Genomic DNA, 14,505 nt, shown 5'->3' with positions numbered 1-14,505 from the left:
GGTGGGTTGAATACATGGTGATGAGATAGTTTCAAGTTTAGTTCCTAAATTGAGCAATCCTTTGGTAATAGCAATATGAAAGATAGATTTAAACATTAGTCTCTCTGATGGCAATATAAGCACTCTTTTTTCAAGGGGGTGCCTATTACATGTGAACATGTGCATTCAAGACCCAATTTAAAAATGACATATCTCTAAATTTTTCATGGATGAAAAATAACCTTTTCTTACTCAATCTGTAAATATTCCCTCTAGATGATACTATTTTGTATATAAAAAGAGGCCCAAAAAGAGTATTTGAAAATTCATTCCATTTAACCCACATGATATACTAACATAATTTTTAGTGGCCCACTCTACGCCCTCCGTTGCCTTGCCTAATCCCTTAGAATACAAGTGGCTAACCACTGGTGTTGGGACTTGCACCGTGGATAGTTTCTAGAAGGAATTTATCATAGTAGATAAGCTTGAGATTTAGCATGCACAAATTCAATGGCATATTAAAAGATTGAGTAAGAAAGCAAACAAAATGATAGAGACCTTACATAAAGCCAATTACATGGTTATACTTTTAAGTGAGAAAGTCATTAAGAAACCCTTTTTTTTTGTCATTAGGAGAAATATGGACTCTCTTTTTTGCCCCTTAAGGGGTTTCTCTCACCTCTCTCTCTCTAAAAAGAGATTCCAAAATAATATTATAAAAAGAGATCTTCTACAATCAAGAAAATCTCGTTTTTGTGTTTTCAATAGATTTCACCTATTATTTTATTCCCAAACTGCAGGATAAGGTCACTTTTTCTCAAAATCCTCATAACTAAAAAAATACAATTCTACTTTTTCTAAAAACGCAGCCAATCATTCTTTAATGCCCTCATGACTCTTTAATGCCCTCTTTAGTGCCCTCATGACTTTTCAATCATTCTCATTCTCGCTTCTTAAAAGGGCGGAAGTTAAAAAACGATATAAAATGACGTACACATCATATTTTAAGATTATTTTTTACCCAGAGACACCTTTTTGACTCAAGAGTTTCCTTGTAAATTTTTGTCTTTTTTGGACAAGTATATACCTATTTCTGGGCATTTTTTCATTCCCTCAGAAAGCTCTAGTTTTGTCCCAAATTTTGTGCATTCTTCTCTTTCCCTCCAGAATATGGTTTCTTGCATACGAGTTCTTCTGAAGCAGCATTGAGGAGTAGTTTTGATACCATTTGTTGAAATCAAAGAATCTCTATCTACAACACACTCTACCTTGCTACAAGCCATCTTCCTCTTCAGAAATATGCAGTAAGAAATCTCCGTCTTCAACAGTCTATACTACAAGCAATCCAGTGATAATGGAGGTATCTTTATTTTTTAAATCTTTGTGATGTTATTATTCTTCACAGTTGTTGTTCAGTCCTTAAGCATCAATTCATAGAGAGAGAGAGAGAGAGAGAGAGAGAGAGAGAGAGAGAGAGAGAGAGAGAGAGAGAGAGAGAGAGAGAGAGAGAGAGGAGGAGAAGGGGGGGGACAGAGAGGACTGTGTGAGATGAACAAAGAAAATAAGTGATAGAGTGACAGATAGTAAATTAGGGTAGAAGATAAGATGATGTTATTGTTTTCCACTAGCCAAGCTTCAGTATGAATGTGTTTAGGGTTTCCTTGATGAATTTTTGTTGAGAGAGAGAGAGAGAGAAAGAGAGAGAGAGAGAGAGAGAATATTTTGGATAGAACAGAAGATAAGATTTGATGCTAATTAGAGGTAGATTAAAAGCCAAGATTACAGGCTGATTAGGGGTTGATTAGGGTCTATCAAGACTGAAAGCAAGAGAAAGAGACAAGAACCAACTGGGTTTTAAAAAAAACACAGATATAGTGAATCAAAGGGGTGTAGTTCTGCTATTTGAATGTTAATCCAAGTTAACATTTGCATACTTTTTTTTTTGCAGAATGCAGGTGCAAGATGTACCAAGAGAAAGAGAGATATTCACTTTCAATTGGAGGATGAATATGCGCCAATGTTCAAAAGAACTGTGGAAAGAGATGATGCAATAAGATGCAGGATGCAACAAGAAAGAAATGCAGGGAAAAAAAATGTGGACCTTTGGGTTGATGGGTGCATTTATCCACCTGATCCACTCACTCGAAGGCCACCACAATTTGAAGGGCTTACATCATTTGTAAAGTTTGCTTGTGAAGGCAATGAAGGATTGTATGGATACACATGCAGACTTGTCACACAAGGAATAGCAGGGGCTCATCAAACCTTGACAAATATGCAGACAAGATTACAAGGGAATATGCAGTCTTTGATGGAAAAGGATAGATTATTGGCTGAGAAGGATAGAGAGAACCAGAACCTACAACAAGCAATGTCTGTCATTGAAGATGCTATGCATGCTACACACGTGCAGAATATGGAGTTACAGTCTAAAGTCAATGACTTGGAGAAGGAGAATCAAAACATAGAGAGGAAGCTCACAAAAACTTTGGAGATTGGGCCCACTTTAAAAACCAAAGGGGCACGTCGGCGCATCCGATCCGTTAAACCAATTGGCCAATTAGCCAAAGGAAGTGGACAATATCATAGACGGATATATGCTCAATCTACTACAATGAGAAATATGTTTCCTCATGCAGAGAATGATACTATTGCCAAAGTCCTTAGCAAGAATATGGTAAAAAATGCATTGGAAAATCGTAAATTCAAGGACATTGTGGATGGTGTTGCTAGTGAACGTCTTAGGGATGTGAGCAACTTGTTTACTGCTACAGATGCTCAGGGATTATGTGACAAGGTGGGAATGAGTTCTGAGTCATATAGTATGCTCTATCAACAATTGGATACAGGTTTTAAGCAAGTCTTCAATACTAAGCGAGTAATGCCTCTGCCAAAACCATTTCACGTGAAGAAGGCTCGAAAACAACTAAATGAGAAAGTTTTAGAACTAATTGGTGAGCCTACGCATCTGGAACACACACACATATTGAAGTATGGTTCCAAAGAAGTTGCCTTTGTATTGAATGCATCCAACAACTTTGTATTGGATATATGTAGGGTTCAGATTGCTATGGTCAAGTTTTACAATATGTCTATGGAAGAATGTAGAGGCAAGCTTAAGTTTGTCCTCAAACTTGATGAGAGTGAGATTATCAAGGGGCAAAAACTTGAGCGTGTGAGTATAACACTTATGAATCGAGCATTGGATCCCAATATCGATGAAAAACATCCTTTATACTTCAGTGTACAATCGGAGAATGAAATATGGTGGCTTGCAGCATTTGAAGTACCAAAGGAGGACCATGAAGTACTTAAAGTTTTTTTTAACCTCACTAATATACCCAGTGTTATTCAACAGCAAAATAATGGAGCAGTTTTACATGTTGAGGGGTTTGGGGACTATCAAGTTGAATGGCATCTTGCAGGTGATTTAAAAACATTGAAGTGTATGTTTGGTTTATCAAATGCAGCAAATGCAAAATTTCCGTGCATATACTGCATGCAAACTAGGAAGAAAGGGAAAGATGGAAAGAAAGAATGGCTTGCCAAGGCAGGACAACAGGGTGCTCCGACACGTGATCAGAAAGTCATGAGAAATGGAATGCTAATTCCAGTGGATCCAAACTGGCGCCCTATTTTGGAAATACCACTAACAAGGGTTCACTTTTGCACATTGCATTGTTTGGTTAGAATAATTGAGAAGCTAGTATATGAATATATATGCTTTGCATACAAGATGCAGCCCGTGTCAGAATCTGATGCTACATGCAAGAAGGTAGAACAAGTCCTCTCTGAAGTTGGATTGCACGGAGGCCAAGTAGAAATAAAAAAGGACGAGAAAAAATCGGGGAAGAGTGGAAATGTTCCTTGTAAACCATGCTTTGGCGGACCCAAGGCTAGGAAGTTTTTATCTCCACCTCGAGATGAGGAAGGCAATATACTAGTAAAACAACCAGAGAAGTACGAAGCATGGAAAAAGTTGCACCTTGCTGTTTTAGATTGGAGCAATGGGGGACGAACGAGGATTGCGAAGGCAGAAGTGTGGATACACCTAGATAGATTAGCAGCTCTCTTACAGAAGTTGGGGTTTATGGATGGTGATGCCAATGCATTTAAAGAGACAGCTGCTAAATTTCATAAGTCCATGGTGGAGGCATGGACTACAAATAGCATAACACACTACATGGTCAGTATTATCACCATTGCAAAAAAAAATCATCATTTCGAATTACTTTGTGTTTCTAATCTCTTTTCTTGTGCAGCATATACTTGAAGCACATGGTCCATACTTTGCAGATCAAGGAAGTTTGGCAATATGGTCAACTCAAGGCATGGAAAGATCTCACTGGCAAGCTCGCTGTGCTTTTCAAAAGGCAACTGATCATGGAGGTGGCATCAATGATTCCAATTCTATGAGGCAATTATTCCAATGGTGGTATAGGAGACTAGAGATACGATACGAGGAAAAAGAAAAGAAGTCCAAAACATCTCAAGCAGAATCTATAAGTAGGGCAATATATGAAGTGAGAAAAGCAAGATATGAAAACAGCACAGCTAGACAACGGCACGCAGAATGGTTGGCAACCCAAGAGAGAGATGGCAAAAAATGGAGACCTAGATAAAGATAATAATTTTGATGCATTTAGAGTCCACAAGAGAGCACAAGTCCCAAGGATATGACACATCAATACTCATATCTCTAACATGAGATGTCTTATAAATTTTCTTTAAAATTTCAAAGGTTTGTCACTATATTTTTCAAAGTCGATTTCGAACTTTGTTTTTTAATTATGAAAAGTCCATTTTGAAATCCTAAGACAAAGATATGAAAATTCTAAACATTGGAACATTCATTGGCCTAGAGAGAGAGGGGGGGCATGAGGGGGGTGTCAGGAGATAGAGAGAGGTAGGGATGGGGTGGAGAAATGAAATGAAATGATAAATTTAAAATTCATTTACACCACAGTAAGTTTGAAAGTTTCATATTTAAGTCGTCTCTCCTTTCATTTTTTCCCATTGCTCTCCACTCTACCCTCCACCTTTCTATCCTTCATTATCACAGCCATGGCACGTTCCAAGCTTCCTATCAAAAAGGCGCCTGCGAGAGCAAGAGCTCAACACTCTTCCGAATCTAGTGAGCGTACTGTGAGTGACAAAGATCCCCTGGTGACCGATAACGGTGGCCCTACTGCAGCCAATAATGGTGGCGCTACTGTGGCCAACAATGGTGGCCCTAGTATGGTCGATAATGATGGTTCGCCATTGTCCAGAAATGGTGGTCCACATGCTCCAGCTGCTCCACCTCCCACTACTGCTCCAACTCGTAATACACGCCCTCCAACACATAAAAAGCGAAGATGGAGACCAGGCATAGCTGCGCTACGCGAGATAAGGAAATTCCAGAAGAGTGCCGACTTGATTATTCCTAAGGCACCATTCTCCAGGTTGGTGCGAGAAATACTGCAAGATCTACAGTCAGGGCATCATCACAAGTTCTTTTCGAGGAACCAGGCAAGGAATGTGGGGCGATGGTCAAGCCAAGCCTTGCTTGCTCTCCAAGAAGCAGTTGAAAGCTACTTGATTGATCTAATGAGTGATGGTCAACTTTTAGCCATTCATGCCCGACGTATCACTATTAAGCCCATAGATCTGGTTCTTGTTCGCAGGATCCGCAATAACAAGGATGCATTTAATCTTAATGTCAACAATATGCTTTGAGAAGCTACCTTGTAATTGGATCTATGTTTTTAGCTCAGGTTTGGTTGTAGATTGTAAGGATCTTAGTTTTGGGTTATCTTTCCAATAGACCTTCAAGTATTTGATAGTAGTGGCCTGCAAAATGGAGCTAAATTTTCCCTAGCTCTAGTCGTACTTGGTGCGATGCACTATCTACCGTGTATTTCATAGTTTCGCAATGCTAAATCCAATATGTGATATTCTATTTTGACCATGTTTCGCATTTGGGGCCCTGAAATTTTGGATGGTTGATGTGTCCTTGAGGAGCCTACAGGTAAAATTTCATGTGAATCGGAGCACTGGTGATATTTTTCCTAAGCGTGGATTCATTAATTGAAATTTTAGGGTTTTTGAAAAGTTTGGCTATAAGTTTAAAGTTTCACCTCATTTTACACATTTCACTTTTGAGTTCTGAGTTCTCTCTCCTAGAAGACATGGTACGCACCAAGCAAGCGGCCCGGAGATACCCCCTGGAAATTCCATACGGCAGCCACGTCCTCCAGCTCCACCACCACCACCACCACGCCAGCATCACAAGCGTCGATGGAAGCCAGGCACAGTGGCTCTTCGCGAGATCCGCCACTACCAGAAGACCACTCACCTCCTGATATCGAAGGCTCCATTCCAAAAGTTGGTGCGGGAGATCATGGAGGGCATATTGATCATGAACAACAGGAACCAGTTTCCAAACACATCACGCGCGAAACAACCGGATCGCTGGACTGCCCAGGCCCTCCTCACACTACAAGAAGCTGCTGAAGCCTACCTCGTCGACTTATTTGGAGACTCAGTCTATGCAGCGGTGCATGCAAGGAGGGTCACTGTCACCGAGAGGGATCTGCGGATAGTCAGGTTCTTTCGGCGATGGAAAGATAGTCCTCACGGAGGTCAGCAAGGATAGAGGTGTACAAACTCAAAAGCACATGGAATGTAGCTTCTGAAGACATTTTGTAAAGCCTTGGTCCTAATGGACCCCATGTAAAATTATTATTAATACAAATACAAAGTTTTTGGCGCGTCTTATTTTTGTTTAGTCACTTGATATTTATTTTATTTACGTCGTTGAGTTATCGTTACATGCGTTCGAACAAATACATGTTGCGCACGAATTCGATAAAGCACTGTGTATTAAATTTAGGGTACGAATCGTGTTACGTATAAATTCGATAAATAAATGTAACATTCAAGTAAAAAAAAACAGTAAATGACACGTATCACAAACTACATTGCACGCGAATCCAACAAACATCAGTTTTCATTACTTGAAGAGAAGATTACAAAGTGCAGTACATCAGTGATGCGATATCAGTAGGCAATAAGTACATCTATTCTCTCCTAGGCTTCTTGGAGCTAGGCTCCCCATGGTCAGAGCTATTCTTGATCATAGGCAACAATACATTTTGCCCCAATAGTTCCTGTCTAATGACAGTGGGGTCTTCAACACCGGCAACCATGCCACGGGCCACCATGGAGAAAAGTGGGCCAGACCTAGTACTCGTGAATAAGTAGAGAAGCTTCGAACGTCGAAGCAACACTACTTTCTCCAGGCTGGAGTTGGTCGGGATGGTCTTGAAGGGCCCAGCCTTTGTTAGTGCCCTCAACTTCAAGAAGTTCTCTGCAAAAGAAGGGGAGCATGTCTTATGAAATACAATAATGTCGTTGACAAGCTGCCCAACATACTCCTTCAATGCTGAGTCTTGCACCCTTCCTTGGCTACCAGATCGGCCACCCTGCCTAGATGAAAACTCATCTATATAGACAATCTCCTGCAACACACAAGTTCAGTATCAGACTCACTATGCATGGAGTGTGCTGAAGATATATAAATCATATTCATATGAAACTTAACCAGTAGGGCCTCTAGGGCATCGGGAGCACACACATGTGTTTTTGTCGGGATCGGGCCCCCAGAAGTGCCCTGGCCGGAGGCTCGCGTCTGGGGGCCTGAATCTGTAGATTCAGGCCCCCAGACGCGAGCCTCCGGCCAGGGCACTTCTGGGGGATTCAGGTCCCCCAGACGCGAGCCTCCGGCCAGGGCACTTCTGGGGGCCCGATCCCGACAAAAACACATGTGTGTGCTCCCGATGCCCTAGAGGCCCTACTGGTTAAGTTTCATATGAAACCGAGAACATTACCTTCTCTGCATCATCTATCTGCCGCTGTAATGGAGCATCCAGGTCTGCTCCTGCCACTGGGCTGCCCTCGTCTCTCTCCTGGGTAGGCACTGCATAGTCGGGTCGAGGACCAAAAAGGCTTTCCTGCAACTGCTCGAACTCCTCATCAGAGATCTGATACTGTGGCGCCGCATCCTCAATCTGCTCCTGGATGCTCACAATGGCAGAGATGTCATCGATGCTCGTGCCATCATAACGAGCCACCTCATCAACATGTGGTGGGGCATCTTGTAAATCAAAATCTATGAAATCACTAGGTGCATCACGCACCATGATACAGTATAGTTCTTCTTCCCTAAGCTCCAACAACTCTAGCACATCCTGCATGAGTAGATATTCCACCCCCTCGATGGTGATAGCATGGAGAGAAGAGAGGGGTGGCTCTTGGCTCGTGGGCATCTCATCAGGGCAGGGAGGTGGGTGCACAATGGCCAAGCTCTGTGCTGCCTCAACACTCAGATCGAGAGTGATCTCCTCAGGCTCCCTCTCAAAGTACTCTAATAGTGGCCGAGAGGGTGCGTCGATGTCCTCGTCACTGTCCTCTTGCACCTCAGTGCACATAACATATATGGCAAAGGCGGCATCCCTCTCAATGAGATCCATCGTGACGTGGTCCTGTGACGAGGTGGGCACTGCTCTAGCGCGGAGATGTTGCCCCACATGCACCAGGGCTCGACTTATCACCTTTGCATGGCTGGATCCGGCACACAAACTATACAAAAAATCCATGGGAACCCACCTGAGAGTGGAGTCGGGAATAGAGCAAGTGAGAGGGTTCACTGCATCACAAAACGATGCTAGTATACTAGAGTCAGGGTCTACAGCGGAAAGTGAGCTCTCTAGACTCAAGGTCACGCAAAACCTAGGGTATATCTGGTCCCCTATGTGCGCGTAGCATGTGGAACTGATCCATGCGGCGAAGGCGGGAGTGGTAGCCATGGCACACAAAGAGAGAAGGAATGAGAGCACAAGTGTAGGGAAGTGGAGAATGAAAGCGAAAATGAGTTTGGAGTTATAGCTTTTATGTGTCTAGGGTTTTAAATAAAGGTTCTTTATAAAGTTATTAATTCTAAAGTTTCAAATTAAAACTCTTACCTTAGTTTCTTTATTTCAGTACTTTAAAGTCACTGTTAAAATTACTCATACAGACAAACGCTTCGTTCTACATTATTATATCCTCGAATATGTTTGGGTCGCTGAGTATATTCAAGTCTAACGAGAGAAAATATATAATTTTTTAAAGAAAATAAATCTAAAAGGCCTTGAAATTTCCTTTGGATCCAATTTAATATTAAAATGTAATAAACGAGCAGCAGAGATGCGCTACAATATATCATTGTGCAAAGACAATATTCTCTAGATTATAGACCTCTAACCTGCAATTTAATTATGATTTTTAACTGCACGATTGAGTAACTACAGTATGTATTATCGCACGCTTGGATCACAGTAAACTAAAATTTAAAGTACTCAGAAGTTCAAAAAAGGTATGTATTCGCTCTTTATAAAGTTTTTTTACAAGGATTCCACTATCTCAAGGATATGTGGAGAAGCACATTGTTTACATGTCATGGATTGCTCACTACGAGCCCTGACTTTTCTATTATCTAACTTGAAATAGAAGTTGTAGAGGGGCTCACTAGACATTAATTGGATTTCTTGTCTCAGAAAATAAATGGGCCAATGACTCTCTGCACTGACTACGAAAGGATTATGACCACTCCACAAGATTACCACATCTACGAGCGCTGTATGTGTGTCATCTCGGATATCTTGATCCAAGCTGATCCACTCCCCTCGCAAAAGTTGCCATCTTCTATATCGAAAGCGAACGCACAGAGTTTGTCTAGCAATGAAATACCTGTAATAAAAACAAAAATAATGGTAAGTGATCAATACGACTAACATAACAATTCATCTAAGCGAGACCTATGTCAATTAAATCAAGGTATGCAAAGTAGTAAAAAAGTTTTACCTGAATGTAATATCAGATTGGTTGACCCTGCACTCAATCGTCTCATCAAAATGTGTTCTTTTGACTTCCCAAGACTCACCCAATAGCTGACTCATCCATTCCTCGGATGGACACTTGCATTGATAAGTAATCTTTGTTTTCTTCAAAACATCACATGAACCAAACAAATGTGCAAACAATGAGAATGGAATAAACCAATTAAGATGCACATCTTTGGAGCCTGTGGTGGGTTTCATAGCACTATTGATGTCAGATTTTATCTTCGACTTGCAAGCTCCTGACAACTCCAAGCTACCAATGAACCATTCACCACTAGACAATGGCGGCAATGAGACATGCTGCAATCTCTGGCTTTCTACCACATACAATGAATTATAAAAAAAGATATTTTGAGTGGCAAGTTGACTTGTAGAGGTATTATCATAGATCAAAGAACCTATCTCTTCATGCCAAACATGTATCTTGCCGCTTAAACATTCCACATTCTGCCATTCATGCAAAGTCGATGGATATAGAGCTGTCAATCAAACAAGACTGAATTAGAATACTGCAAAGACTTTTAAAAACAACTCTGATACAAAAGAATAATCAATGATAAAATTTAACAACTTACTGTTTTGTTTATAATTTGCAATGTTGTTCTCGTCGTGTACAGAGATTTGTTTATGCGTATAAACATGTTGAATCAACACTTCTGTTACTGCACCTGTGCCATTAAACACTTTTCTGAACTCTAGAATTCTACCTTTCCAATGTTTGCTAGGGTTTGCAACATCCTTGCGCTTGACCTTGAAACTCCCTCAAGTACTTGGGTGCATCAAAATCCAATCCAACTTATAATACTTATCACAAATCCAATTACCGCCATTATCTTTCCTATTGAAGACCTCCACTGCAAGTATGCTACTGATATTTTTCCTCCGTGAAGACATCTGTAACAACCAAATACAAAAGTTACCTATTAACATGTGTATAATTTGCAAATGTTATCTCCAAATGAAATTAAATTTAAATGGATCAATTTAAAAAAGAAACATTGTACCTGTAATTTCTTTCACAAAGATCCCTAGATATGTTGAACAAGAAGTTGACTTATAGCAAGACCATTGTTCCTTCACTGACAGATTCCTGTAGTACAAAAACAAAAGAAATATTGGGTCAACACATACATATAACTTATATAGGCTTTGTCCAAATGCGTTGAAATTTAACCATGGAACAGTAGTAAAAAATGGCAATATACCTGTGGCTTTCTCTGCAAAAAATCCCAAAGATATTGTAGAAGTTGAGTTCTTAATAAATCATTGTTCTTCACCCTCGGAGATTCTTGGAGTAAAAAAACAAAGAAAAGCTCAGTATGCATGTAACTTGTATACATTTTGTCTAAACGAGATAAAATTTAACAGTGGAGCAACAAAAAAACAAGACAATATACCTGTAACTTTGTTTACAGAGAAACCCTAAGATGTTGAAGAAGAAGTTGAGTGTTCAAAATCCCAAAGATGTTGTAGAAGTTGAGTTCTTAATAAATCATTGTTCTTCACCCTCGGAGATTCTTGGAGTAAAAAAACAAAGGAAAGCTCAGTATGCATGTAACTTGTATACATTTTGTCTAAACGAGATAAAATTTAACAGTGGAGCAACAAAAAAACAAGACAATATACCTGTAACTTTGTTTAGAGAGAAACCCTAAGATGTTGAAGAAGAAGTTGAGTGTTCAAAATCCCAAAGATGTTGTAGAAGTTGAGTTCTTAATAAATCATTGTTCTTCACCCTCGGAGATTCTTGGAGTAAAAAAACAAAGGAAATCTCAGTATGCATGTAACTTGTATACATTTTGTCTAAACGAGATAAAATTTAACAGTGGAGCAACAAAAAAACAAGACAATATACCTGTAACTTTGTTTACAGAGAAACCCTAAGATGTTGAAGAAGAAGTTGAGTATTCAAAATGTCACTATTATTGACTGTAAGAGACTCCTAGAGCATCAAAACAAAAGAAATTACATGTCAGAGAATGCACATAACTTGCACAGGTTTTCTCCAAACGAGATAAAACTTTACCATAGAACATCTATGGAAGAGAAAAATATACCTGTAGAGTTTTGTGAAGAGAATCTTAGGGCTTTGGTAAAACAAGCTCTGCTCTCATGAAACACATGAATCTCTCTCTGTGCTTGTGCAAAGCAAATGAAATTTTACAGGGTTACAGACATGGCAAGAAACAGTGAGGCTGTAAAATTTCGTCAGGAAAGAAGAAGCGGGGAAAGAGATATGACAAATTTGAGTTCCGCCTAAAAAAGAGGGGGAAACTGAAAAGGGGAGAAAAGAAAAGTCAAACATAAAAAATAAGAAAATGAAAATTCGAGGCACAAACTTCCAAGAAGTGACAGCTTTGTACTCCCCTTTTCCCTTATTTTATTGCTGAGGGAAGATTTGGTCCAAGATATGGCTAGAAGATTCATGTTACATGAATCTGGAATCCCAGCTCTCTCATTGGTTAGGCCTATATTTGTTTATTCACTCCTTAAGGGGCAAAAAAGAGAGTCCATATTTCTCCTAATGAATGTTAGTACTACTTGTGTAATTGAGTAACAAAAGTGGCTCTAAAAGTCAGCAATGTGGTTTTGATCATAGTAGAGTTTAGTTTATTAAATACTTGTTATTCTCAAAAGCCCCAAATGTGGCATAAATTTCTATCGAGATGCATTGCTTGAAGGGAGGAAATAGATGTTAGTCTTTTGATTAATGATGTCACATTTGTATGGATAAGCTTGCCAAGAAGGTTTTTAAGAATGCCATGGTAAGAAAACTTAAGTAGGGTAGCTTTTTTTCGCGGATTCATTCTTAATTGTGACTCTTGAAATTTGACATTCCTAGTAGTTTTTGCTTATATATATTTCTTTTCCAAATAGAAAACTCCTTTAAAAGCCATGCAAGGGGCCTTATTTCTAAAAAACTTATCATGTGTATCCATGTGCTTGTATGTGTGTGTGTGTGTGTGTGTGTGTGCACATGCCACCATGGTAGTGTGAGTTTATATGGAGTGAGCCCATTATGTTAATGTTATACAATTAGGATGCATTACTTTCTATAGTTATTCTCTTAAAGAAGCCAAATCAATGTACTAGATGATAATAGTTGCACCACAAACACCTAATAACTTTTTGGTCTTTTAAGAAGTGATTGTACTTGCACTGTAGTTAGTCGTTCGAAAGCATATGGATTGCTATAGTTAGGGTGGATTAAGATGCACAAACGTTTTTTATATGCCCACCACAAAATGTATTAGAAGTGGTGCCACAAACAGGGTGAAAGCTAGGCCCATGTGGAAAGATTTGCCATGGGGCAACAATTCACATAAGCAATATGTTGCAATATTTCCAATGAATAGACATTATTGGACTCGCAACACTTCCATTCTTACATACATGTCTCATTTTCTCAAAATTGAAGGACATATCACATTGTAGACTTTGGAAGCTTAAACTTTTGGCAAATTGTGAAGACAACCGCTTAAGGCTTAATTTGTGAAAGCCAGCAGTGGTTAGGCGAAACCGAGGTGCTATGTGAGGAACATTTCAAATGGTAGACCTTACGCTGAAAATTAGGCAAATTTCAAATTTCAAATTTAAAATCGTTAAAATTACAGGAATAGGTTTTTTAATAAAGTGTCTTTTGTCATAACATCGGAGAAAGTCGCAAGTTTCGTCTGCCAACGCAAGTTTCAACGAACCATTGACAGAGTCGGGCTTGCTGAGATGGATTCAGCGGCCAGCCTGAGATGGATTGTATGAATCGCTCGTCGCCGGGTCCTTATATAAATTGTGGTGCAGGTCCGCAGTAACGTATGACCTCCTTTTGAACCACAGACACGGAGAGAGAGAGAGAGAGAGAGAGAGAGAGAGAGAGAGAGAGAGCGGGCCTTCCAATAGAATCTAGGTAGTAAACAGTCTGCATCATGGATATGCGCATGACCACGATTCCAGCCATCGTTGTAATTGGCCTCTTTACACTCGTCCAGCTGCTCGGAATAGGCTGTGCGACATTCGACCCCTCCACGGAGGTCTACATCCTGTGCAACACTCAGAAGTATCCCGACGGCAGCGCCTTCGGCAAAGGCTTGAGCGCACTGCTGACGGCGTTAAAGCGCGAGTCGGCCTCCTCTGCGAGCTGGCACCGTAGCAGCAGTGCCTATGGCGGCAGCGACAAGGTGTACGGGGCATACCAATGCAGGGGGGACGTGCCACCAGACGTCTGCTCGCAGTGCGTCGGGGATGCCGCCCAGGCAGCCCTTGACAGCTGCCCGAATGCCATCGGCTCCAGGGTCCAGCTGGACGGCTGCTTCCTCAGGTACGAGAACTCCCCTTTCTTCAAAGAAGACTCCAGCATAGTCGTGGAGCTGTGCAACACGCAGAAGGACAACAGCACCGCCTTCCAGTCCCAGGTCGAGCAGCTGCTCACAACAGTCACAGCTTCCGCCCCCAACCGCCGGGGCTTGTATGCCAGCGCCAGCGCCCCCTACCCCGACGTACCTGGTGGTCGCCTCTACGCCCTCGCCCAGTGCCTGGCCTACCTCTCCAAGGCCGACTGTTCCGACTGCCTTTCCTCGCATGCTGACTCCTGGCAAGACTGCGA

At 40.8% G+C, this 14,505-nt stretch overlaps 1 protein-coding gene across 1 annotated transcript in view; it reads left to right on the top strand.

The window, feature by feature from the left end:
- The first annotated feature begins 13,564 nt into the window (after positions 1 to 13,564).
- The window catches only part of LOC148039627 (cysteine-rich repeat secretory protein 55-like), a 4,904-nt gene continuing 3,963 nt past the window's right edge, over positions 13,565 to 14,505 (top strand). The window contains exon 1 of the mRNA XM_087661903.1: positions 13,565 to 14,501. Coding sequence (XP_087518029.1) covers positions 13,829 to 14,501 — 673 coding nt within the window. The 5' untranslated portion in view covers positions 13,565 to 13,828. The remainder of the gene's footprint in view (positions 14,502 to 14,505) is intronic.

The sequence above is a fragment of the Lygodium microphyllum genome, chromosome 2 (assembly GCF_053477565.2).
Source record: "Lygodium microphyllum isolate KBCC chromosome 2, Lygodium_microphyllum_v1.1.10, whole genome shotgun sequence".
Lineage (NCBI taxonomy): Eukaryota > Viridiplantae > Streptophyta > Polypodiopsida > Schizaeales > Lygodiaceae > Lygodium > Lygodium microphyllum.
The sequence above is the reverse complement of the archived record's forward strand: the minus strand, read 5'-3'. Positions and strand labels throughout refer to the sequence as shown.